Source organism: Babylonia areolata, chromosome 9 (genome assembly GCF_041734735.1).
Source record: "Babylonia areolata isolate BAREFJ2019XMU chromosome 9, ASM4173473v1, whole genome shotgun sequence".
NCBI lineage: Eukaryota > Metazoa > Mollusca > Gastropoda > Neogastropoda > Buccinidae > Babylonia > Babylonia areolata.
Genome location: NC_134884.1, coordinates 23,641,604 through 23,668,554, shown reverse-complemented (window position 1 = coordinate 23,668,554; position 26,951 = coordinate 23,641,604). Strand labels below are relative to the sequence as shown.

The 26,951-nt window shown below is 42.1% G+C and overlaps 1 protein-coding gene across 2 annotated transcripts in view; it reads left to right on the top strand.

The window, feature by feature from the left end:
- Nucleotides 1-24,799, top strand: part of LOC143286145 (RNA-binding protein fusilli-like) — a 70,913-nt gene extending 46,114 nt beyond the window's left edge. The window contains exons 4-13 of one of the 2 annotated variants that reach the window (XM_076593749.1): nt 1,283-1,372; nt 5,046-5,100; nt 7,046-7,156; nt 10,204-10,379; nt 11,529-11,623; nt 17,088-17,303; nt 19,152-19,325; nt 20,305-20,632; nt 21,079-21,250; nt 23,672-24,799. In XM_076593749.1, coding sequence (XP_076449864.1) covers nt 1,283-1,372; nt 5,046-5,100; nt 7,046-7,156; nt 10,204-10,379; nt 11,529-11,623; nt 17,088-17,303; nt 19,152-19,325; nt 20,305-20,632; nt 21,079-21,250; nt 23,672-23,675 — 1,421 coding nt within the window. In that variant the 3' untranslated portion in view covers nt 23,676-24,799. Of the gene's footprint in view, nt 1-1,282; nt 1,373-5,045; nt 5,101-7,045; nt 7,157-10,203; nt 10,380-11,528; nt 11,624-17,087; nt 17,304-19,151; nt 19,407-20,304; nt 20,633-21,078; nt 21,251-23,671 lie in introns of both variants that reach the window. The other variant, XM_076593748.1, reaches the window with a different exon arrangement.
- Nucleotides 24,800-26,951: the final 2,152 nt, after the last annotated feature.

The window sequence follows — 26,951 nt, the reverse complement described above, 5'->3', positions numbered from 1 at the left end:
AATTGTGGTTGGGTGTGAACAACGAGCGCAGAGTCTTTCTATAAACGACCGTGCACTGTGGTTTTTCTTTTCTGGGTATATCCTGGGACTGGGGTGAAGGGGGTGGGGGGGGGGGATATAATTATAGACACTATATATAAATGCCGTTGACGCCCTTCCCCCACATCGAGAGAGTTCATGTCGATGTTTTTTGTATGTGGATTCGCTGTTCATATCGTGCGTGAATCCAAACCAGCAAAATGAGTAAGTTGTACAACTGAAAGGCGGTTTCGTCATAGTTTGTTTTCTTCTACTAGCGTGTGCAATATTTGCTCGAGCGTTTATTGGCCCAGATGTACGCTGGAGTTGATATAAATTATTCTCTGCTTTGAGACTAGCCTGTCTGTCGCTACTTGATGTTTAACGATGCTATGTTTGGTTGTTTCTCTTCAGTTTTAATGACTCTCTTTTTCGCTCTCTGTCTGTCCATGTCTCTCACTCTGGCTCTGGCTCTCTCTCTCTCTCTCTCTCTCTCTCTCTCTCTCTCTCTCTCTCGTGTGTGTGTGTGTGTGTGTGTGTGTGTGTGTGTGTAAAATTGTTCTTTTGTAGTTTTGTCTTGGTGTAGAGATGTCTTGTTTTTTCACGTGCAGAGGCATGTTATTATGCACTGTTGTAGATATATATATATATATATATATTATATATATATATATATATATATATATATATATGTATGTATGTATGTATGTATATGTATATTGATTCACGTGAGGCGCTCAGAGCCTAATATAATGGGGAGTTTGCGCTATATAAGTACTATCTATTGTTCTTCTTCTTCTTCTTATTATTATTATTATCGTTATTTTTCTGTCTCCCTGTCTCTGTGTGCCTGTGTCCTGTGCTGTCCTGTCTTGTCCCGTGCTGCCCTGTGCTGTCCTGTCTCGTCCTGTGCTGTCCTGCCCTGTCCTGTCTCGTCCTGTGCTGTCCTGTCTCGTCCTGTGCTGTCCTGCCCTGTCCTGTCTTGTCCCATGCTGTCCTGCCCTGTCCTGTCTTGTCCCATGCTGTCCTGCCCTGTCCTGTCTTGTCCCATGCTGTCCTGTCTTGTCCCATGCTGTCCTGCCCTGTCCTGTCTTGTCCCATGCTGTCCTGTCTCGTCCTGTGCTGTCGTGTCTCGTCTTGCATCTTGGTGTCATTGTATTGTCTGTGTGTGTGTGTGTGTGTGTGTGTGTGTGTGTGTGTGTGTGTGTGTGTGTGTGTGTTGTGAACGACGTTACGGTGACTGAATCCTTGACGGGAGTGTCAGACCTGGGCGTGGCCGGGGACCAGTCTGTTGAGTTTGGCATCAGGAACTGTCAGGACATGGCCACAATCGTCTCCAGACTTCTCAACGATGGTGAGGCATCATTGTTCTGTGTGTGTGGGTGTGGGGGGGGGAGGGGCTGTGTGGATGTTTGTTGAGGGGGGGAGGGGGTGTGAGTTGGTGATGTGGTAGGTGGGTGGATGGAGGGTTGTGTGGTGTGGCGGTGGGGGTTAGGGGAGTAGGTGTGTGTGTGTGTGTGTGTGTGTGAGGGTGGTGGAATGGAGTTGTGTGGGTCTGGGCGTTTTCGGATGGATGTATGAATGTTTGTTTGTGCATTGGTGTGTGTGTGTGTGTGTATGTGTATGTGTGTGTGTCTCCTCCCAAACACTCCCCTTCTCCTTTCACCCCCCGCCCCACATTTTATGTCTCTTTCTCGCTCTGCTTACCTGTCTGTCTGTCTGTCTATCTCTCTCTCTGTCTTTCTCTGCCTCTCTCTCTCTCTTTCTCATCCCCCGTCTCTCTGTTTCTGTCTCGCTCTCTTTTTTCCCATCCCCCAAACACCTCTGCCCTTTCCCCCTACCCCCCCCCCCTAACCCCCACCCCCACCCCCCACCCCTCCCGCTCTACCCCACTCCCCCCTACCCTCCCCCCCTGCCCTCCCTCATCACTGTGCCCTCCTGACACACACCAGCTCTCACGCGCTCCCCAGCTGCCAGTGTCCTATCCTGACCTGGCCTGGTGAGACACCTCTGGCTTCCTTAACCCACAACCGGCAGCACCTTGTTTGCTCGTCTCCGCTCGGAACTCTACAGTTTGAGCTGTCCGGGCAAACAGTGAAAAGTGTGTGTGTGTGTGTGTGTGTGTGTGTGTGTGTGTGTGTGTGTGTGTGTGTGTGTGTGTGTGTGTGTGTGTGTGTGTGTGTGTGTTTGACGGCATGTGTGTGTGTGTGTGTGTGTGCGTGTTTGACGGTATGTGTGTGTGTGGTGTCTGTGTGTGTGTTTGCGTATGTGTGCGAAATAGCGCGTGTATCCGTGCGCATGCGCGAGTGAGTTAGTGTGTGTGTGTGTGTGTTTGCGTATGTGTACGAAATAGTGTGTATGCGTGCGTGTGCGCGAGTGTGTGTGTGAGAGAGTCGGTATGCCACAGTGTGTGTATGTGTGTGTGTGTGTGTTTGACGGTATGTGTGTGTGTGATGGTATGTCACACTGTGCGTATGCGTATGTGGGGGAAGGGGGGGGAGGGATATGGTGGGCAGGAAGTGTGGGCATGGAGCGAAGGACTAATACCAGTGAGTGTTGGTGAGGGGGGAGGGTGGTGGTGCCGGGGCGGGGGACTGAGGGGGTGCTGGCAGTGGAGCCATGGCCGGCGGATGGAAGAAGAAAAAAAAGTGTGTGTGGGGGGGGTCAGTTGGCACGACCCCTGTGTCAGGCACAGCCGTGTGTCAGCACGTGATGTTTGCAGTGTGCCTGTCTGTCTGCCCGGGACTGTGTGCGGTCCTTCACGGGGGTGACACAGCCGAGAACTTGAGACACTTCGTCAGTGTAGTGTAGTGTAGTGTAGTGTAGCGTAGTGTAGTGTAGTGAAGTGTAGTGTAGTGTAGCGGTGTGGTGTGGTTTGGTGTAGTGTGGCGTAGTGTAGAGTGTAACTGATGTCGTGAATTGTGGTGTAGCGGTGTGGTATGGTGTGGTGTAGTGTGATGTAGTGTAGTGTGGTGTAGTGTAGTGTAGTGTAGTGTAATGTAGAGTGTAGTGTAGTCTAGCGGTGACGGGTGTGGTGTAGAGTGTAGTGTAGTGTAGCGTAGTGTAGTGAAGGTAGTATAAGGTAGCGTAGCGTAATGTACGGTGTCAGTTGTGTCCTGTCGTGTCGTGTCGTGATGTGTCGGTGTCGTGTCGTCATTGTCGTGTAGCGGTGTGGTGTGGTGTAGTGTAGTGTGACGTAGTGTAGTATAGCCGTGTAGTACCATTGTAGTGTAGTCACGGTAGTGTAGTGTAGCGTTGTGTAGTGTAGCGGTGTGGTGTGGTGTGGTGTGGTGTGGTGTAGTGTAGAGTGTAGTGTAGTGCAGCGTAGTGCAGTGCAGCGTAGTATAAGTTAGCGTAGCGTAATGTACGGTGTCGTGTCGTGTCGTGTCGTGTCGTGATGTGTCGGTGTCGTGTCATCATTGTCGTGTTTTGTCTTGTCTGCGTTGCGACGGGTCGTGTTGTGTCGTCACGGTGGCCGTGTCAGTGTCGCACGAGCTGTGAGGACTTCCCTCACACTAAAGTGTGTGTGTGTGTCACTGTGTGTGTGTGTGTGTGTGTGTGTGTGTGTGTGTGTGTGTGTGTGTGTGTGTGTGTGCCAGTGTGTGTGTGTGTGTGTGCCAGTGTGTGTGTGCCAGTGTGTGTCAGTGTGTGTGTGTGTGCCAGTGTGTGTATGTGTGTGTGTTGTGTGTGTATCGGTGCTTGTGTGTGTGCCAGTGTGTGTGTGTGTGTGTGTGTGTGTGTGTGTGTGTGTGTGTGTGTGTGTGTGTGTCAGTGTGTGTGTGTGCGTGCCAGTGTGTGTGTGCGTGTTGTGTGTGTATCGGTGCATGTGTGTGTGTGTGTGTGTGTGTGTGTGTGTGTGTGTGTGTGTGTGTGTGTATGCCACAGTCCGGCAGTTCAACTTCAAGTCAGTCACAGTGAAACCACACGTTCAATTTTTTACTCACCAGAAATCATTTCAGTCAGTGCCATAGTTCAACAGTAAATATTTGTAATCAGTTCAAATCATTGCACAGCCACTGAGTAATTCCCCTTAGTCCTACCCAGAACGAAAACAAGACAAACAAACAGCAAAAAAACTATTTTGTGTTGGAAAGTTCTCTCTCTCTCTCTCTCTCTCTCTCTCTCTCTCTCTCTAACAACAAGGAGGTGAAAATGAAGGATAGTGTTCACTGTCTCAACACCGCATCCCTTCTTTGCCCCGCTGACTGAGTGACCGTCTCTGGTGTTCTGTAACACTGAGTTCCAAATATCATCGAGAAGAATCCTGTGAAAATAGAGACACTGTACACTCCATCCCACCGTGGCTCTGCTCTCCTCTCCCCACCATCCCTGTCTGTCAGTCTGTCAGTCGTTCTGACTGTCGTTGTGACTGTCGTTGTGACTGTCGCCCCTCCAAGCAAGGCAGAAGCATGGTGGGATGAGCTGGTGTTTGCTGAAGAGTTTGTGGCAGGGGCGTTAAAACCCCACGTCAAATATTTACCTCCCTTGCCAGGGCACTCTCACCAAGAAGGTTGAGTTGTGTGTGCCCCCCTTGTGTCCCACCGCCGTGACCTACAGGAACTGAGGAAGGATGTGGAGTAGGGGGGCTGGGGAGGGGGGGGGGTGGGGGGGGGGGGGGGGGCAGTGGAGAACGCGTGCGTGCGCGTGTGTGGGCGTGCACAAGTGTGTGGTGCATGCTTGTGTGTGTCTGTTCCTGTATTGTTTGTTCCATCGTCCATCCTTGCACAGTAACCATCTTGTTTGCTGTACTGAGCACGTTCTCCACTTCTCCTATGTCACACACACAGAGTGACACATTCACACAGTAACACACACACACACACACACACACACACACACACACACACACACACATACTTTGGCACACACTGACTGGCACACATTGAATGCATACACATACACACAAACACACACATCTCTGTGCGTATGTGCGCACACATACTACATACCAACGCACACTCACAAACACACACATGGATGCATATTTGTTGTTTTCCATGAGTGTGACGACATCCTGCCTGTTTCAGGTCACACCTTTGGAGAGCCTCAGATAGTCAACGAGAGACTTGAAGGAGGAATCTGGTAAGAAGAGAACATTTTCCAAATAAGTCAAAACTGAATTGATAAGGTCTCAATGAAGGGAAACTTGCGTGGTTAATAAAGTTTCTGCATGGAACACTAGTGGAAATGGTACAATCATTGCACCATCTTTGTACCAAAGTACAGACAATAAAGTATGAGTATTGTATTGTATTGTATTAAACACATCCATTGGAGATGGGAAGATGATGCAGTCTTTGTTGGCATTTGATACAGGCTTCAAAGGTGGTGCAATCTTTGCATTTGACACTTTTGATGACAGTGACAAACTTCGATGCTTCCAATCTGTCAGCATTGTTATCAAACATAAACATAAAGTTTAAGAAAAAGAAGTGAATAAATTGTCAGTTCCAGCAAGATTGCGCCCTGCATTTCCTTCCTGACTGTCACTTTGATTTTTTCCTTTCTACATAAAAAGATTATGATGATGGTAATTGTGATGATATGTGATGATGGTGATGGTGGATGATGATGATGATGGTCAGTGGATGATGATGATGATGATGCTGATGATGATGATGATGATGATGGTGGTGGTGGTGGTGGTGGACAATGGTGGGTGATGGATGATGATGGATGCTCTATGTATTGCATATAATCTTGCTGTCACGAATAAGACTTGCTGTTACATATAAAAATGTAACTAATACCCAGGCTCACACCTTCCGTTTCCAATTCCGACCAAGGACAATAACGAAATCATTTTTCTCTTCATTTCTTGCACATTTATTCATTCATTATTTCGGGATATTCCGAAATGACCAACCCCCATTCCCACAAGATATACAAATCATACACACATTCTTACCGCCGGCATAACGCTCTCTCATTCAGTTCAAATCCTAAACCACTTCAAAATTTTCAAATTACTCTAAACATGGCAATGAAAGACGAGCTCAGACGAAGAACCAAAAACTTACATTATGCATCCGAAGGAGGGAGCCAGCTGAAGAAAATAACATGGATGGTCGCTGGTGCTCAACAGCTTGGCATTTCAAATTTCAGATACATTCATCCTACAGCATTCTCTCTACAAATTTCATGCTCGCATCTCTCTCTCTCTCATACAAAAAGTTACGCAGGAATTTGTCCACTGCACATCCAAACTTCTGACTCTGCCAGTCCGACCAATCAGAATGGAGTACACAAAAATCGGGCAATTCGTTCCCTGACACTTGCATTACTCAGCTCAAGAAACACAACTCGCAATTCATGCACAAACGCACTATAAACAGCCATACACACAGCCAGAAACACAGCTAATGGAGACAGTGCTTGACAACATGTTTTAAATAGTTGATTCTGACTTCACTCAAAATTGGAGCGTTACGCAATGTCACTGGATGGCAGCAACTTCGGCATTTTGTGGACCTGCAGTGAAAATCACTTTCCTCGTTAAATTCCTAACTCTCCATTAAAGACACTGTTGTTGTTGAAGTGTTCGTTCATCACATCCAGAGAGAACACTGTCGATGTAGTTTGAAACACGTTATTTTGTTCAGTTTTCGGCTACAGTACACAGAGGTCTACAAAGAGTCAGGGTGGAAGTCAGTGCCATGAGCAGTCACTCACTGCACGCAAGGAGAGGAACAGAGAGACTGAGAGAGAAGTGCTGTCAATGTAGGAAAGGACTGATGTTAACATTCCTTGACCTATGGCGCCAGTTATTTTCTAGGGTTTCTGCAATTTTTGTGCTGGCCAAAAGTCTACAGTTAAAAGTTCTATAAGACCAAACTCGACCACTGACGAATAATTGCTTTGATATATCTAAAATGAAGCATGCAATGCAAACCAAAAAGAGATTAATACAAAAAGGGGACGTTTATAGGCCGCGAGGCCTAAAGGCAAAAATGCCAGTCCCAACTACTACAACTACTACTACTACTACTACACTGCATGACCCAGTAATGTGTGCTTTCTTCCCCAGCATGAAATCTGAAGTTGTGGATGACAACACAGTGGTGCGGGCACGGGGGTTACCCTGGCAGTCGTCTGACCAGGACATCGCTCGCTTCTTCAAGGGGCTCAACATAGCAAAGTAAGTCACAGAAACGGATGGGCTAGAAACTGAGAGGAATGAAAGCTCTATTGATTTTGTTCTCCTTGTGTTTGTGTCTTGGACATGGAAGAGAACAGAGTAGAGTGGAATGTATAGATGGAAATATTAGAAGGATTTTATATATTTTTGTCATGAAATCTTAACCTCTCACTGTCATAGGACGTGTGTGTGTGTGTGTGTGTGTGTGTGTGTGTGTGTGTGTGCTTTGTGTCTGAGTGACATATTGGAAAACAATTAAAGAGGTTTGAAAGCGCTACATATAAAAGTACTATAATTTTTCTATTATGTCATATATCAGTTTAAGTGCTTTGCCATCCAGTACATCTTGAATAATTTTAATAATTTATTAGAAGCTTCCCCCTCCCCCTTCAGTCCACCCAGTCCTACCATCGCTTCATCTCTCCTCCTCTCCACCACACTGTGCTCCTCTGTCTTCTCCTCCACCACCACCCCTCTACCTCCCCCACCCCTATCTCTCCCCCCACCCCCACCCCCTCCCAACACCCATCGCCAGGGAGTTCAGTGAAAGGCCAAGCAGGATGAATTGGCCAGGTGTTGCCGCTTTTATTGACCCCAGTTATTTCACAGCCAGGGAGACATGGAGGAGAGAGGGGGAGGGGCAACAGAAATATTGATCTGCCTCTGCAGCTGACTCTAGTCCCCTAGCCATCTTGCTTGCTTGCCATATGTGGGCAGCAGCTGCTTTTGTATATGTGATTTTGTATGTGTGTGTATATATGTGTATATATATATATATATATATATATATATATATATATATATATATATATATATATATATATATATATATATATATACGTCTTTTGTGTACCTTTGAACTGATCATCATCTCTGTCCATACCGTGAAAATTGCTGAGTGGGAGTCGATCACATGGGAAGTGAAACAGGATACTGTTTATGAGAGAGAGAGAGAGAGAGAGAGAGAGAGAGAGTTAGTTAGTTCATAAGGCCATGGCCTCTCAGAAGGGGGTGTATATGAACATAACAGAAACGTATTCAGATTATTTTGTTAAAAAAGCACATCATCTATTCTTCTTCTTCTTCTGCGTTCGTGGGCTGCAACTTCCAAGTTCACCCGTATGTACACGAGTGGGCTTTTACGTGTATGACCGTTTTTACCCCGCCGTGTAGGCTACCACACTCCGTTTTCGGGGGTGTGCATGCTGGGTATTTCTTGTTTCCATAACCCACCGAACGCTGACATGGATTGCAGGATCTTTAACGTGCGTATTTGATTTTCTGCTTGCGTATACACACGAAGGGGGTTCAGGCACTAGCAGGTCTGCACATTATGTTGACCTGGGAGATCGGAAAAATCTCCATCCTTTACCCACCAGGCGCCGTTACCCGAGATTCGAACCCAGGTCCCGCAGATTGAAAGTGCAACACTTTAACCATTCGACTATTGCGCCTGTCACATCATCTTTTAAACGCTTTGGAGAGAGAAACAGCCAAGTGTTTTTACAATATGTTCTATATATGTATATGCACTTAGAGTTTGGTCTCTGACTGAAAATGGGTGCTATGATAAGTATCAACAACCATAAGTATCAATAATGACATCACACCTATGTGGTCTGTGTGCACATAGACTTGGAGCTTGGTCGCTGACTGAAAGATACGTGCTGTATAAAAATCAATAATATACTATTGATTACCAGTGATAATAAAACACCTGTGTGGGTGATGGGCACTGAAAGTTCTGTCTCTAACTGAAGACAGGTGCTGTATAAGTGTTAGCAATGATACGTATCAATAATAACAAAACACCTGTATAGGTGAAGTGGTTAAGTATCAATGATAACGAAAACAGCCTGTGTAGGTGGAGCGGTAAAAGTTATCAGTGATGATCAGTATAAATGGTAATGAAACACCTGTGTGGGTGATGTGCGCTAACTATTTGGTCTCTTGACAAAAAGATAGGTGCTATGTACATATCAACAATGAAAAGTATCAATAACAACAAAACATCTGTGTAGGAGTAGAGGTGTAAGTTATCAATGATAGATAACTATCAATGATAACAAAACACCTGTGTAGGAGTAGTGGTGTAAGGTATCAATGATAAGTATCAATGATAAGAAAACACCTGTATAGGAGTAGTGGAGTAAGTTATCAATGATAGGTAAGTATCAATGATAAGAAAACACCTTTATAGGAGTAGTGGAGTAAGGTATCAATGATAAGTATCAATGATAACAAAACACCTGTATAGGAGTAGTGGAGTAAGTTATCAATGATAGGTAAGTATCAATGATAAGAAAACACCTGTATAGGAGTAGTGGAGTAAGGTATCAATGATAGGTAAGTATCAATGATAAGAAAACACCTGTATAGGAGTAGTGGTGTAAGGTATCAATGATAGGTAAGTATCAATGATAAGAAAACACCTGTATAGGAGTAGTGGTGTAAGGTATCAATGATAAGTATCAATGATAAGAAAACACCTTTATAGGAGTAGTGGTGTAAGGTATCAATGATAAGTATCAATGATAACAAAACACCTGTGTAGGAGTAGTGGTGTAAGGTATCAATGATAAGTATCAATGATAAGAAAACACCTGTATAGCAGTAGTGGAGTAAGGTATCAATGATAAGTATCAATGATAACAAAACACCTGTATAGCAGTAGTGGAGTAAGGTATCAATGATAACAAAACACCTGTATAGCAGTAGTGGAGTAAGGTATCAATGATAACAAAACACCTGTGTAGGAGTAGTGGAGTAAGGAATCAATGATAGATCAATGATATATAAGGATCAATGATAGCAAAACACCTGTGTAGGAGTAGTGGAGTAAGGAATCAATGATAGATCAATGATAGATAAGGATCAGTGATAGCAAAACACCTGTGTAGGTGGAGTGGTGTAAGGTATCAAAGATAGATAAGTATCAATGATAATTTTTTTTTTAACACCTGTGCTTGTGGTGTGCGGTGCGGTGTGTGGTGTGGTGTGGTGTGGTGCGGTGCGGTGTGGTGTGGTGTGCGGTGTGGTGTGTGCAGGGGGGGCGTGGCGCTATGTCTCAGCCCCCAGGGCCGGAGGAACGGGGAGGCGCTGATTCGCTTTGAGAGTCAGGAGCACAGAGACCTGGCCCTAAAGCGCCACAAGCATCACATCGGTCAGCGCTACATCGAGGTCTACAAGGCTTCCGGGAGAGACTTCATCAATGTGGCTGGAGGTGTGTGGTGTGTGTGTGTAGTTGTGTGTGTGTGTGTGTGTGTGTGTGTGTGTGTGCGTGCGTGTGCGTGTGTGTGTAGTTAAGTGTATATGTGTGTGTTGTTGTTGTATGTGTGTGTGTCTGTAGCACAACACCGAGGTCTACAAGGCCTCCAGGAAAGAACTTAATCAATGTGGCTGGAGGTCTGTGTCACGCGCGCGCACTCGCGCACACATGTTTGTGTGTGTGTAGTTTGTGTGTGTGTGTGTGGGGGGGTGGGGGGTAGGTGGGTGGGTGGGTGGTGTAATTGTGTGTGTTTGTGTGTGTGATTGTGTGTGTGTGTGATTGTGTGTGTGTGTGTGTGTGTATGTGTGTAGGTGTCTGTGTGTATAGTTGTGTGTGTGTGTGTGCGCGCGCGCGCGCGCGCGCGCGCGCGTGTGTGTGTGTGTGTGTGTGTGGGTGCATGCATGCACATCTGTTGTTCACATTTATGCATGCCCAACACCTCATTTCTTTGCTCCGCTGAGGCGTCTTTTGATTTGGTGATTGATAATTTGGTCGTATGGTCCTTCAGTGAAGTACATGCATTGATGAGTCACGACTGTGTTGGGAGACTGGCTGGCATTGTATTGTATTGTAATGTATTGCATTGCATTGCATTATATGTATTGTATTGTGTTTTATTGTATCGTAATTGTATTACTCTTTGTCACAACAGATTTCTCTATATGACAGTCAGGCTGCTCTCCCCAGGGAGGTCCCTTCACTACAGTGCATTGCCCCCCCCCCCCGGCCCCCCCCCCCTCCCCCTCCAGCCTGCAAGTGTATTTGTTTTCCTATCAAAGTGGGTTTTTCTACAGACGTTTGCCAGGAACAATCCTTTTGTTTGCTGTGGGTTCTTTTACGTGCACAAAGTGCATGCCGGCGTCCTGCACACAGAACCTTGACTTAGAGCCTGGTCTCCAACCGAGGATAGGCGCTAGCTACATTAGTATCCATATCATCATCATCATCATCGTCTCATCCGAATGACTACCGTTCAGACCACCACTCATGGTCTAGTAGTGGAGGGGGAGGAAAAAGTACTGGCGAGTGGTGGGGCTCGATCCTGTGCACTCCAGATTCTCTCGTTTTGTAACCACTGGGCCATCGTCCCTCTTGGTGTTTCAGGCAGCAACACAGAGGCCCAGGCGTTCCTGTCGCGGGGAGGGCAGACCATCATCAGGATGCGCGGCCTTCCTTTCACAGCCACCACAGCGCAAGTGGTGAGTCTCGCTGTCCTTGTGTTTTGTGGTTGGTGGCTGTATGCCCCACGATTCTTTTTCAGCCCTGCAAGGGAATACCTCAAACAACGAAAGCCGCTGCAAGTTTTCCTGCCTGTTTTTTTTTTTTTTTTTTTTTTTAAGGGGGTTTTTGCTTGTTGTTGTTGTGAGAGAGAGAGAGAGAGAGAGAGAGAGAGAGAGAGAGAGAGAGTGTTGTTGTTGTTGTTTTTGCTCTATGACAGGAGTTTGGGTGAAAGGTTAAAGAAAGGGTCCCACAGACTTTCACAGCCATCGGGGCAGTGATTTTTTTTTTTTTTTTCTGGGGTTAGGCACGGTAAGAAGCGACCCAATACTCTCCTTCCTCCACTTTATTAACCTTGCTCAACCGAAGTCAGGTACATGCTTGCACATGGATAGACTTGGAAAAATAGGAGTGAAGTGCTCCCATATACCCCCACCCACCCACCCACCCACCCCCAACGCCCCCCAAAAAACGACACTTTGCCTCAAACTCTGATCACTGGTGATCATTGGATCAGAAGTCCAACAGTTCAGGTATCTGACTGTTTTGAAACACTTAATTTCCAGTGTTTTTAAGTGGCTGAATTATAGAACAATTCATTTCACACTTGTTGATTTCTGAAACATGAGTTTTAAGCCATGATTATGAACAATTCAAAACAAAGGAACAAAGCCTCTTTCAAATGATTAATGATTTTGGAAAAGGTCACACCTACCAAATTTCCAAAGAGTTGTGTCCCTTCTATAATGTTTCACGACTTAATAGAAACAAACACACAAAAGAGCAGGACCTATGCCTGGATTGAAAATATGTTCAGTGCACTAGGATGCAAAGTTTTAATGACTTTTATGACTGGGTGTATTTTTAGTGTGTCTTTGGAACTGAATCTAAGAATCATTCATCATGCCTTTTAAGAACAGTTTGAAAAATCAAAGTTGATGTCATATACTGCAGTGGAAGATGGAGGATGAGGTTTTGTATTTGTGTTTTCCTTTAGTGTTTGCGATTTTGTTGATGCTGCTTGTGCGAATATCTCTGAAGTATTTGCAAGAAAAATATTCCAGGTATTTTCAGCGCAACAGACGAGTGTGATGGCTGAACGAAGGGAGCGTCTGTTTGCATGACATTTCTTTGCTTATGTGTTCCTGTCTGTTTACTCACCTACATAAATGTTGTGACAACAATGTCACATTTCCTACGAAATGTGAAAAAAACAAAACCATATTTGATATAAGTTTCTCATACTAGCACAGTTTTAGTTACATATTATAGATTTTCAGTCTTACTGACATTAGATTTTCAGTTTTGCTGAGCATAGATTATTTGTGGTCTAAATCACTCCAGAGCAAAATCCTCATCACTATTTTTAGCCATATGATGTTGTTTTCAGTAATCACAGCAGATACATTGCACACAAATTGTGCTGAAGAAAGTCACGTGAAGGGTAAGTTTCTGGTTCGGGATTTGTATCAGTTTCTCTGACCAGAGTTCCAGGTGCTTTATTTCAGAGGTTTTTTTTTTTTCAAGTCAGCTGTAAACAAATGGCCATTTCTCAAGTACAACTACAATTATTGAAATTTTTATTTCATCCCCAGTGTTGTAATTTTTTTTTTTTTTAATTCCCTATTTTCTTTTTTTTTAACATCAGGTATTTAAATAAATCATTTATATTTTTACTGAACTGCGATCATACCTCCTGTACTGCATTTCTCAGTGCTTTATTGTACTCGAAACATGACTGCCCAAAAATCCTCTTGGCCGAGAGAGTGGGGATGTAACATGGGGAAAACACTCGCCTCTATGATCAAATTCTAGCCCAGACAGTTGGGACAGCAGTTGCCTCCCCTGCTGCTCTGATGGTCATTGTCGGACACGACTGACTATCAAATATTGTACTTGAAAAATGGCAGAAAGTTTTCAGTCTGTCTTTTCTCTCTCTCTCATTTTTTTAAGTCTGTTGAACAATAATTATTGGTAAAGAAGAAATTGGTAAAGATAATTATATGTAGGAAACAGTACATTTGGCGTGAGGTGTATTTGTGTTTGAGCGCATCCTGGGTCCTTGTGGTTTTTCTCTCTGTCACATTGCAGGTGGTTTGGCAGTGCAGGGCAAGGGGTTAGCTGTCTTAGACACCTCAGTCATTATCGCAGTTACAAATATAGTTTCTATGAAACTGGTATTACTACAACATTTTTAAAAAATCTTGGAATTGGATACATCCATCATCATCACATTTACAATACACAGTTAGTCTGTAAAAAACTTATCTTGGATACATCCATCATCATCATAGTTATACAGATTGCCTGTATAAAACCAGTGTTACTAAAAATTAAAAAAAAGAATTAAAAAAAAAGTATCTTGGATACATCCATCAAAATCACAGTTACACAGATAGTCTGTGTGAAACAAGTTTTACTAAGAAAATATCTCCGATATATACCCACCATCATCACTGTTACACAGATAGTCTGTATAAAACTAGTATTGCCAAGAAAATACCATGGATAATCCAACAAAATCTCAGTTACTCAGATAGTCAGGGATGAAACTAGTATTTCTAGAACATTTTTTTTTATACATACATCATCACCACTGTTACACAGATAGTCTTTATAAAACTAGTAATACTTTTTTTTCTTTTTCTTTTTTTTATCTTGGGTGCATCCATCACCACAGTTTCACAGATAGTCTGTATGAAACTAGTATTACTAAGAAGTATCTTGGATATATCAACAATCATCAAAGTTACACAATATGAAACTAGTATTACTAAGAAGTATCTTGGATCACAGTTATCACAGTTACACAGATAGTCTGGGATAAAACTAGTATCACTCAAAAATATTTTCAATACACCCATCATCATCACTCACAGTCACACAGATAGTCTATACAAAACTTGTATAAAACGTTTCTTGAATATATTGGCTATCTTCATAGCATGAGTTACACAGACAGTCTACATAAAACTGGTATCATTAAAAATATCTTGGATACATCTGTCATTGTTAAAGTTATACAGACAGTACTCAGTAAAACTAGTATTACTAAAAATATTGTATTGATTGATTTGTTATTCATCATTGAGTGGGTCATTTTATGCCATTAGCCCCATCCTTTCAAAACGTTCTTCAGAAAGTGTGTACACATAATGTTGAAAATTGTGCTTGAGCATTGTGCACAGTAACAATCCAGTTGACATTTCCAACTTAAAAAAAAAAAAGCTTAGTTATCTAATTCACTTTTCTTTACTTTTTTTTAATTTTTTAAAGCTCCAAAACGATTTCTGTCATTTTTTTCTTTATGAACTTTAGTCTTTCTCCACTCTGATCAATCTTCAGGTGATAATCTGCTGAGGTAATTGTATTTCTGCTTTTCAACCTAAGGTCTGACATAGATTTGCAGTATTAGCATTCTTACACTATTCTGACTAAATATGTGTAGATTGATTCTCGTAGAAAACTGTCTTTCATCTGGAATTGCCTTGCCAAAACAGGTTTCAGCTCATTTAGATCCATGAAACCATGTGTATCATATAGTGTTGATGACTGCTATTGTGGAGAGATCTTGTACCATTTTGACGAATAGGTGTGGGTTTCATATTAAAATGGAAAAAAAAATTTATTTTAAACTGTCATGGAAACTCAGCCTTTTAAGACCAGATTAGTAGTTTCATCTGCATATCACTATTGTGTCTCAACTGTTGTCAGCAGTATTTTTGTCCTGTTTCATTTAGACCTGTTGCCATGCTGTATAAATTACAGAATCACAAGATATGGAAACTGTTTATTCTATGTTAACAAAACAGGGATATGGACGGAAAAGGCTGGTGTTGAATTAAGATATTGTAGTAACCATTGGTGATAGGCGCATGCCATGGACAAGGGGTTTATGTTTGCCAGATATTTTGCAATGGTGCTTCACTTTCCATACTGTCTTAACTGGTTCAGAAGAGTACAGACTGAGAGTCGCAGCTTTGGGTTCGGGACGGGGCGGGTATGTACTCTTCTGAAAGGAGGAAGGTATACTTCACTAGGGGTCGGCTTTGGGTTTGGGACAGGGTGGGTATGTACTCTTCTGAAAGGAAGAAGGTATACTTCACCTAGGGGTGTTGGTGCGGTACCCTTGATTGTTTCAAGAATGGTTTTGTTAATGTATTCATTGTATGAGTGACTGGAATAACTATCATTCCATTTCAGAACTGTGGAGAGAAGATAAATTTATATTCATGCACACACAAAAATGTGAATGACTTGTTTATTTTTTAGTTGTAAATTGTGATGTGGTAGAAAGGGATCCTTTTAAATTACAGAAATGTGTATATTTCTGTGCTGTGCTCATTTTTACCTGTAACTGTTTCTGTTGATTTTGTTTCCCATTCACATTAGAAAAGAAAAACAGTCAAACAGAAATTATTTCGCATGATAAGCCTAGGAATGTTCTTACTGTACAGAATGGCTGTGTTTGTGTGCATATCAGTGAGTGTGCATATGCTCATGTGCATGTGTGTGGGTTGATATGTTGTGTTTTTGTATGTGTGTGCATGTGAGTAATATCTTTTTAAATATTCGCTTGTTGTTCCCAGTTATGTTTGAAGTGTCCAGGTTTACATCTCAAAAATCAGCATGATCATTTTCTTCTTCTTCTTCTTCTTCTTCTTCTTCTTTTTTGTCATTTGTTCTTTGAGTCATTGACTGACTTCATGTGAAGGTAAGTTGTTGAATGCTAACATAACTGTTGCGGTGCACGTAGCAACAAATAGCATTCAGTGTTTCACAACTCTTTGACTTGTGAGCTGATTCCTGCGATGAAATCGTTTGTGCAGCTCTATGCTTGTGTGATGGATGTTTATCTGGGAACAGTTCCCTGTTTTGATCACCTTTAGCATGGTATATGAAAGATAAACAGAATGGCTGGCACCCTCAGCTGAGACTAATTTGACTTGTTATTAATTTATACAAACAGGGTTTAGGAGTGTCATGTCAGCGTGTTTGTTTTTGTCAACAGATCTCTGGCAGTGTGTTTGTCTTCTTTTCTTTTATTTTCTTTTGTTGTTGTTGTTGTTGTTAATTTCAGTATATTTCTAACATGTTTGCATCCCTGAAAAGATCCCCCCCATGTCCAGCTGGGCTCTAAGTCTGATCAAATACAAATGAATAATATAAAATTATGTTCTTGACATTTATTTTTCTGGATCTTGCAGTTGATACATGCAACAGTACACACACACACACACACACACACACACACACACACACACACACACACACACACACACACACACACACACTGACACAGACACACACTCACACACACACTCACACACACACACACACACACACACAGACACAGAGAGAGAGACCTTCCCCAGCCTGGTCCTTGTTATAACCCGTTTTCCATGTTTTTTTGCTTGATTGATTCCTTTCATTCAATTCTGACAGCTGGAGTTTTTCACCCGCGAGCCTAACCCCTGCGAGGTGCTGGACGGAGAAGATGGCATCCTGTTTGTCCACTACCCGGACGGTCGGTCCACGGGCGATGCCTTTGTGCTGTTCTCCAGCGAGGAGGAGTCCCTGAAGGCGCTGAAGAAACACAGAGAGAACATGGGCAGCCGCTACATTGAGCTGTTCAAGAGCACCACCGCCGAGGTGCAGCAGGTCTGTCAGCTGTGTTGTGTTGGGTTGGGTTGGGTTGTGTTGTGTTGTGTTGTGTTGTGTTGTTGCACATGTGTTTGTTGCATATCTGTTGTGCGCGCATGTGTGTATGTGTGTGTGTGTGTGTTTACATTTATTTGCTTATTTGTTTTTTTCATTTATTATCATTATTTTCTTCTTATTTTGTTTATTTATTTATTTTATTCTTTTTCTTTTCCCACATTTTATTTTATTTTCATTATCTATCTGCTTACTTTTTTATGTTATGATTGTTATCCATTTATTTATCTGTTTGTTTATTTATTTATTCATTAATTTAATGACATGTCCATGTATTTGTTTATGCACTTTTTTCTTCTTCTTTTTTTCTCAAGGCCTGACTAAGCATGTTGGGTTACGCTGCTGGTCAGGCATCTGCTGAGCAAATATGGTGCAGCGTATATGGATTTGTCCAAATGCAGTGACAGTTCCTTGAGTAACTGAACTGAACTGTGTTGCACTGTACTGTACTGTAATGTAATGGACTGGACTGGACTGGACTGTACTGTACTGTACTGCAATGTACTGTACTGTACTGTACTGTACTGTACTGTTTTGTGTTTTGTCACAACAAATTTTTCACTGTGAAATTCAGGTTTCTCTTCCCAGGGAGAGCATGTTGCTACAGTGCAGCCCCACCTTTTTTTTTTTTTTTTTTTTTTCATGCCTTTTTTTCTTCCTGCAAGTGTTCGTTTTCCTATCAAAGTGAATTTTTCTTTGCAAAAAGTCTGCAAGGAACAACTACTCTTTGGATGCAGTGGGTTCTTTTACTTGTGCCAAGTGCATGCTACATATGGGACATCAGTTTACTGTCTTATCTTAATGACTAGTGTCCCAGACCACTCACTCAAGGTTTAATGGAGGAGGAGAAGATAGTGGCGAGTATGAAATTTTCTTTTTCTGTCTTAACTTGTAAAAAGGGGTGGAGGGATTGCACCTGACACTATAACATTGTTATTCTGGTAGTGTCAGGATGGTCTCAGATAGGTCCCCTCCCCCAGAATTCACTGGGAGGTCTATCCCTGTCACCATACCTGATGTGGGTGTAGATGTTTTAATGGAATGTAACCAACAACAGTTTCTTGTTCCTATTTTTGACAGTTGAAATGGGTCATAGTGTTGTTTAATGGATCAGGATAGAACTGGAAAACTGTTATGTTCTGGCTCTGTTGCTTTGTGTGGATACACCATGAAGCCTGATGTGGGTTATGCCATTGAGTGCTGTGTGGTTGTATTTCCACAGATGCCAACTGTTATGATTTCACCGTATTTTGTTACCCTCAATTGCAGTTTGTTCCAAAGTTATGCCAACATCAAAATTGCTCTGACAAGTTCATTTTCTACCAGATAGCATGGTCATGGTCACATGCTTTTCTGTCATAACATTACCCAGGAGGTCTAGACCTATCGATCACGAGGCCAGAGCAGTCACTATTAACCTTGGTCTCACTTGATGATGCTCAGCTAATCACATGTGTGTTTACATTTAAACAGTACTGAGTGGACCAATCAGCTTAATCATAGCAGTTACACCGTGCTGCAGGCTGGCCCAAGTGTTTGTATGCCTTGTAGATAAATTGAATGTTTGCTGATGTGGCTCGGAGTCTGAGTGTTCCTACCTAATTCAAAATGTTCCTACCAAATTTCCAGGTTGTTCCTACAAACACTTGACAGGGGTTGGCATCTCTATATTTCATGGCTTGTTTTGTGTGGGTATGCCATGAAGGTTTGATGTGGGTTGTGCCATAGAGTGCTGTGTGATTCTGTTTCATGGCTTGACTAAATTACGTCATCGTTTTTTTTCCCCCTCAGGTTTTGAACCGTAGCATGGATCCACGGATCCCCGAGCAGCCAGATGGATCCATGAGCACAGCACTGGTCCCGTTCCCATCCCCGGCATTCCCCATCCACATGCCTCAGAACTTCATCACCGCCGGCTCACAGAGGGACTGCCTGCGTGTGCGCAATCTGCATTCCGGGGCGCAGGTGACCGACATCCTCACTTTCCTGGGAAACTTTGCCCAGCACATTCAGTACCAGGGTGTCCACATGGTCCTCACTGTGCAGGTTATTTTGCCTTGTTGGTGGGAGTGGGATCGCTGCCGCTGCTGCTGCTGCTGCTGTTGCTGTTGTTTTCATTGATTTTATTTTGTTTCATCTATATCATGTTGATTATTAATGTGGGTTACAGTACAGCCTGTCTTGCCAAGTCAGACAGGGAAAAAAATTCACCCTCTGGAATAGCAAAATTTTTCTTGGTTCTTTTCTGGATTTTTGCTGGTTTAGCACACACAAAAAATGTGTTTGGCAGATTTTTTTTTCCAGTTTTGTGAATATTTAGATTTTGTACAACTTGACACTTCATTTCTTGAAAAGAAAAACAAATTCTTGACTGACTGCCATGACTGCTCTGTTGATGTGCTGATGGCATGCCAGTACATGTGTATTAAAAAAGGGGACATTAAAGTACCTTCAATAAACCTTGTCTTATTGATTGAACATTCAAGTCGGCAACATTATCTGCAGCTCTTCATCTTCAATCTTGCCTCAAAGATGGCATTTGAATTCTGATAACTGCTTTTGTTGTGAAGAACTAGAGCATTAAAGCTGTGGAGAAGATGGGAAAAGGTTAAAGATTTAACAGATGCAATTGTTTGGATATGCTTGATATACTTCCCCTCTGTCATTTGCTTGGTAGATTTTTTAGAAATATTATCGGCCACCTTCAGCAGGATACTCCTGGCCAAGTGTTAAGGGTAGGTACTACAAAAAGGATGCGGCAGTAAAGATGGTATATTCATGGCGACTGCTTGCTTTTGTTTTATCCACAGTGTACGCTATTTGGCTTACAAAGTTTTGACGTGAGTTGATAGGGATGGTCAAGCTGAACACAAGCTACATTCATGCAAATCAAAAACAATTGTCAGCCTTTTTTTACTGGAAATCCCTTGTTCCCATGTTGCAGGGAGAACCGTCAGGAGAGGCCTTTATTCAAATGGACTCAGAGAACTCGGCCTACCTGACTGCCCTCCACAAGAACTCACAGCCCATGATCTTCAGCAACAAGAAACGCATCATCGAGGTGCTGCAGGTGTCTGGCGATGAAATGAGCGTCATCGTGGCCAACAGTTTCCCCACCCTCTCTCCCAGCCTACCCCCAATGATGGCCCAGGTACCTCAGGTGCCACAGGTGCCTCAGCTGGCGTCCATCCCCCCTCTGCCTGTGGCCTCTGTTCCTCCTGTGCCTGTATCGCTTTCTCAGCGTCCCATGATTGCTGCCCCCAATGGAATGAGTGAGTGCAATGTGCTGATGGTGGTGTTTTTTTTGTTGTTTTTTCTCATGGATGTTATCACTGGGTCACTTCTGATGTGCCTCAGTCCAGTGGATGCATAAATTTTGCCAGTAATTCTTGACAATGGTCATTACTTTTAAGTTTTGAAAATAACCTTTTTTTATACTCTGGTTGTATATTGTGGGTAGAATAAGATCCAGAGATGTCTTGTAAAGGTCACAAGTATAATTGTATACTAAAAATTGTGGTTGTAATTTCAAGTACTGTTTCAAATCCCCCCCCTCTCTCTCCCTCTCTCTCTCTCCCTCCCCGCCCCCCCAATCCCCCCCCCCCCAATTCACAGTGCTGATGGACCAACTGTTATCAGTCACATGACATGCTAGGATAATACAGACAGATGGTGATCTGCATGTGACATGACCTGTTGTCTGATGTTCATTCACCAGTGACCGCGCCAACACTCCAGCTGACAGCATCACCACTTCCATCTCCAGCGCCAGCCCAGCTGGGAACCATGCCAGTGGCTCAGCTCCCACAGCCTCTGCCGGCCGCCGCCTTCCCCCCGGCCATGACCTCCCTCCACCAGCGCCCACCCTACTACTCTCCGATGCTTTTCTGGTACCCCACTCCACCCGTTTCCCCCCCGACTTTCTTCACCCACCCCAGTCCTTGTTCCATCGTAATGCGAGGCCTGCCAAATAATGTAACCATCCCAGACGTAGTGAACTATTTCCAGGGCTTCCCTGAGGTAGGCTGAAGGGTGTGGAGCCTCTTGAGTGCCACACAGTGTTACCATGCAAGCTGCAGACACATTGGCTCACAGGGTTATGGGACGTGTTGTCAGTTTGGTTCGGGGATGGGAGCATTTTGTTGCTCAGTGTAAAGAAAATGCCCGCTTTTTTGCTGTTCCTTGTGTTACATTTTGATGGGATTCACTTTCTTTGGGTGTCTGCTTATTTGTTTGTCTGTCTTTGTGTTCTGTTGGGTTTAAATAAGGTTGATTGCTTTGTGACTCTTATTGAGGTAGGGGTGTCAGATAACAGCTTGGTGCTTGAAAATATTAAAATCATTCAGAAAAAAATTGTAACATTTCATATAGTATTGTTAAAGGAACCAAGAACATTTAGCTATTCTCAAAGAAATCCAGTTTTAAACTAACTTTCCCAGAGTAAACTGTGATAAGGGAATAACAAAGTAAATCAGCTTGTTTTATGTGGTGTGTGTAGCCTTAAAGAATAAAGTTTGACTTAAGATTATTCAGCGCTGCATTATTGCAAATGGTAAATATGAAGCTCATGCTCTCACAGAAGTGCACATGTATTGCACTGATGCACTGGAAAAAGAGTTCATGAAGACAGGAGCCGATACCCTTTGGTCTGACTCCAGGCAACCATCTTGTGGCTTGGCTCTCCATTATGCAGTGGCTTGTTTTGGTCGAGTTTGCTTTGTTTCTCCAGTCTTTATTCATTCATCTTTTTATCATTGCAGAGATTGATTCAGAAACAAGAAAATATCAAAGTATCTTTATGAAGGCAATGCTTGTGTGTGTATACTATGTACATATCTGTCTGCCAACGTGATTATTTCTACAAGAATTAATTGGTGACTGTGACAGGATCCTTCTCGCTCAAGTAAATCATTGTGAATTATTTTGATTGCTCATTGTTACCCTTCAAAATTATGACCTAGAATGTAAAAAAAATAAAAATAAGAAGAAGAAAAGAAAAAGAAAAGTAGTGAACACAGTTATGAAAGTCATCAGCAGTGCCAGAGGTTTGCTGTGTGTTTGAATAATCTGTGTCCTGAATGCGTCTTAACAATAATTCATAAAAAAAAAAGGTGGAGGTGGACTTCCAAGATTGCAGTGATGTAATAAAAGACAGTTAAGGCATGACTATTTCTTTGAAGTAATGACTCAACCATTTTGCTTTGGTGGATGTTATGTTCTTTTATTTACATTTTCTTTTATACTGTACTTTTTAAGTTGCCCATGAAAGACATGATTTTCTCTCCACCTTTGTTCAACCTGCTCAGTGCAGGGAGCGGATGTGGACAAGTGGAAAGCAGTGGCTTGGTCTGGAACAAAAGTTTGATTTGAGAAAGATAAAACAAAAATGGAAAATAATAATCAAGGGTGCTGACTGTCCTGTTTCTCCCCAGATCAAACCCAGAGGCAAGGGAGGTATAATGATTGACTGTCACCAAAGCAAGTAATGGACATTTTGCCCTTTGGAGATTCAGGTCTAAGAACTCGTGTTGCTCAATGCTAAAAAGGTCATTGATTTCTCTGCTCTTTCCCATTGTTAGTGAGCTGCTGCTCACAAGTGTTAGAGAACTTCTCTGCAGGGAGCAACAAGGTTAGCAAACCTGAGGAGTCCCTAGAAGATGAAATGACCATGACTTGCTTTGCTTATGATCCAGAAGTATACCTTTCTTGTGGAATAACTGGTAAACGCCCTCTTATTTCAACGGTGTCTGCTCTGTCTTTAAAAAAAAAAAATTATTGGACTTCAGTTTTCTTCCTGAACTGGCCAATTCCTTTCACTTTTTCATGTTCACTGCTGGATATAAACTGATAGAAAACACTCTGCTGTTGAGTTATGACAATGAGTTGGACAGAAATTGCAGGAAATCAGTTCTTTTCTTTTCTTCCATTCAGGGGACAAAATTCACTAAACATAATCCTTTTTTTTCTCTCTTTTTTTTTTTTTTTTTGTTTAATTCAAGCATGATGGTCATTTGACATACGAGTTACCTGATCTCTTTTGTTGATTATGAAATTTTGAGTCTATAATCCAAGGTAATGTCTGTGACTGTTTAGTAATAATGGCATTTAAACTGTACCGTTGTATAAATCCATGTTAATCGAAGCCTAAAAAAGTAACTACACTGCAGTACAGTTTTGGATGTTTATAAATCTACATACACTTGATGATGTTTTGATAATTCTTCATAGATTTTTTTTTCTTCAAATCAGAACACTACATTGTACCGTCATTATTTTTTCAGTTCTAAAAATGAAGCTTGTGTGCTGGCCAGGTGACGGCAGAGTGTATCCAGCTGCAGACCAACGCAGAAGGGAAACCCAATGGTGATGCAGTTGTCACCTTTGCTACCAGAGTGGAAGCAGAGCGGGCAATTGTGGAACGGAACCGTCGGCACCTTGGCAACCGATTCATTGAACTCTTCATGGCTTAAGAGTATTGAGAAAGATGGCTTTGCCTTTCACTGTGCATTGTCAGGTTGGCACAAATCGTTTGTCTGTAGGTAGTGTGTTCATCTCCACATGGTCTGTTTCTTCCTCTATGTGTATATATGCATGCATATGTGTGAGCATGAGTGTGTGGGTTTGTGTGCACCTGAATGTGTGTGTGTGTGTGTGTGGTTTGGGCATGATTGCATGTTAAATTGCCTTCCTTTGAAATTGACTTCTTATCTTCTTATCTAAAACAGATCTCCATGTGTGACAGTTCTTAGTACATGAAGCAAATATTTTTTACAAGGAGGCTTATTCTGGACAACAATATTTCTTTTCAGAGTTGATTTGATAGAATGACAGCTGGTCCAGTGGTTGTGCTGGCTTCACATGTCATATGCTGTCTGTTGGATACAGGCAACCACATGTTTTGCTACATTCCATCACCTTTAGTGTTATCGAGTTTTATTTAAAAAGCTTTTAACCTGAGTCCAGATTGTCTGCATTCGAACATGTGACGAAACCTGCTGAATGTTAAAACAGCAAATTAATGATGCTTTGGATAGAAATAAGTGTGATTTATATGAGCATTCATGTTGTTCATTGCATGGTGTGTGTGTGTGTGTGTAAGGGTATGTGTTAATATACGTTCAGTGTATGTAATGATCATAATTTTTGGCCTATAAGGTGTTACCTTTTTACTCAAATCTGACTTGTGTCGTATAGGCTGTGTGTGCCCTGTCAGTGTCTGCAAACTAAATTCTGACCACCACATGGGGCTACCTGACACAACAAACTCAATATATGACAACTTCATTGATCACAATAAATGCTCACGATCATGCTGAACAGCAACACTTCAGTCTTATAACCCTTTGAATTAACAAAGTTCATGTTTGTCATTGAATCAAATTGAAACCAGATTGCATGCACACAAAATTTCAGCTGAACATGATCACAGTTCACCTTTAGGCCATGAAAAAAGAACAGTGTCTGAGTTGGGGATGAATTTATGGTGTGAAAGTTGAGAAATCAGAAGTGAACTGATCGTTTTTCAAAGGCAGAATGCAAAGCAAAATGGTGACAGATGTGGCTTATCGGATGTTTGTGCCTTATATGAATTCAAAATAACTTCTTCCTTTAAATTAGGGGGTGCACCTTATGTGCTGCAGCGCCTTATGGGCCGAAAATTAAGGTATTTGTTTTCAGTTGAATTTACACATCTCAGTGATGTATTGATGTTTATGCTGCTTGACAGAATTACTTAGTGCATTACATTTTATTACATTCTGCTCAGGCCAATATGAAGCTGTTCAAATTTAGATATATTTTTTGAAAACTTACTTGTGTGCCATTGACAGAAAACTATAAATGTTAATGACAACCACAACTGCAGTGTCAGTCAAGTCATTTGTTGATATTCTCAAGGATAAGTTCAGCACTGATTGGTGTGAACATATGTGTGTGAAACTTTTTTGCCATGAGAAAGTATGATCAGTCTGAACACATGTTTCTGTCATGAGAGTATGGTCACTCTGAACATATACATTTCTGTCATGAGAGTATGATCACTCTGAACATATACATTTCTGTCATGAGAGTATGATCACTCTGAACATATACATTTCTGTCATGAGAGTATGATCACTCTGAACATATACATTTCTGTCATGAGAGTATGATCACTCTGAACATATACATTTCTGTCATGAGAGTATGGTCAGTCTGAACATAAACTTTTCTGTCACAAGAGTATAGTTAGTATGAATACAAACATGTTTTTTTCATGAGAGGAATATAAGTCTGAACACAAATATTTCTTTCTTGAGAGAGTATGATTAGTCTGAACACAAATATTTTTGTTCATTCTTCTACGTGGTAAAAAAAAAAAAGAAAGAAAAGAAAGAAAAAAAGAGACTTTTTTTGTTTGTTTGTTTTTTTCTTTTCCTTTTTATTGATTTTGAATGTTTTTCATACACCAGACATTCCAAGCAGTGAGCTACCTGTTGACAAAGCCTGTTCTCATTTGTAAATTGTTGCAAAACCATGACCTGCAAAATGCAGTGCCTTCCTGTCGTTGTGCATGCATATCCGCTTTGCCATGATCTGAAGCTCAAACAGCATTGCTGCTGGAGATCTGCTGGTCTTTGCTTCTTTTAGATTGCAATTATTATCTGTATATAAATATTTTTGTGTGTATTTCTGCATACATTCCTTCTGGCTGCTTATTTGCTTGTACAGATGCCAGTTATATATTCCCAAGTCTTTTGGGTTTTAATCTGCATGTTGAAAAAAAACACACACACACAAAAAACTTGATCATTCCCTTTATTTGGTATGTGCATATCACTATTCTTTCACAGCATGTCTTGGGCAAGTTAAAAATCTGGCGGACCCCATCCCTCTTCAGGTCCAATTTCCTTGTCAGGTTTACTCCCCCACATGTGAAAGGTAGTACCGGGTTACATGTTTTCCAGTATCAGGGGAGAAACTCTGATCCAACTCACATGTGTGGTGCCCCAATGACTCTTTGCAGAGTTGAAGGATAGAGAAAGACATATCACAAGAATATACATTTGTACATGTACATAATAAACATACATGCACACACACTCACATACCAGCAAAACCATGCATGCTACTTTCTCTGTACTTTCTTGTGCACATGCTTGCATGGCACTTTGTGCTTAAGTGTGGTGTGTGTGTGTGTGTGTGTGTGTGCACATATATGTGTGTGTTCCTTCGTGATATTCAGTTTTCTGTATACATTTCAGTGAATGCAGAATATATTATTTGTCAATTTTTGCTTGTTCTTTTTAAAGTAGTTTTATTGTGCCTTTGATATTTACTACGCAGAGACGGTCATTCCATTGTAAATATTTGAACAGGAGAGGATCAGAAACACTGAAAGTTTTGTGGATTTTTATCCGGCACTTTAGCCGTTGTCACATGTTGCCTTCTCTTGGAAAGTAGTTATTTCAGTTCTTTCTCTCATTTGTTATGTGTGTGTGTGAGAGTAGTTGTTTGTAACTGTGTACTAGTCCAGCAAGGGGTCTATTTTTTTGTCAGATTAACCCCTGGACTGCTGAACCTTGGTTTCATTATCAAAGTGGTACAGGATTT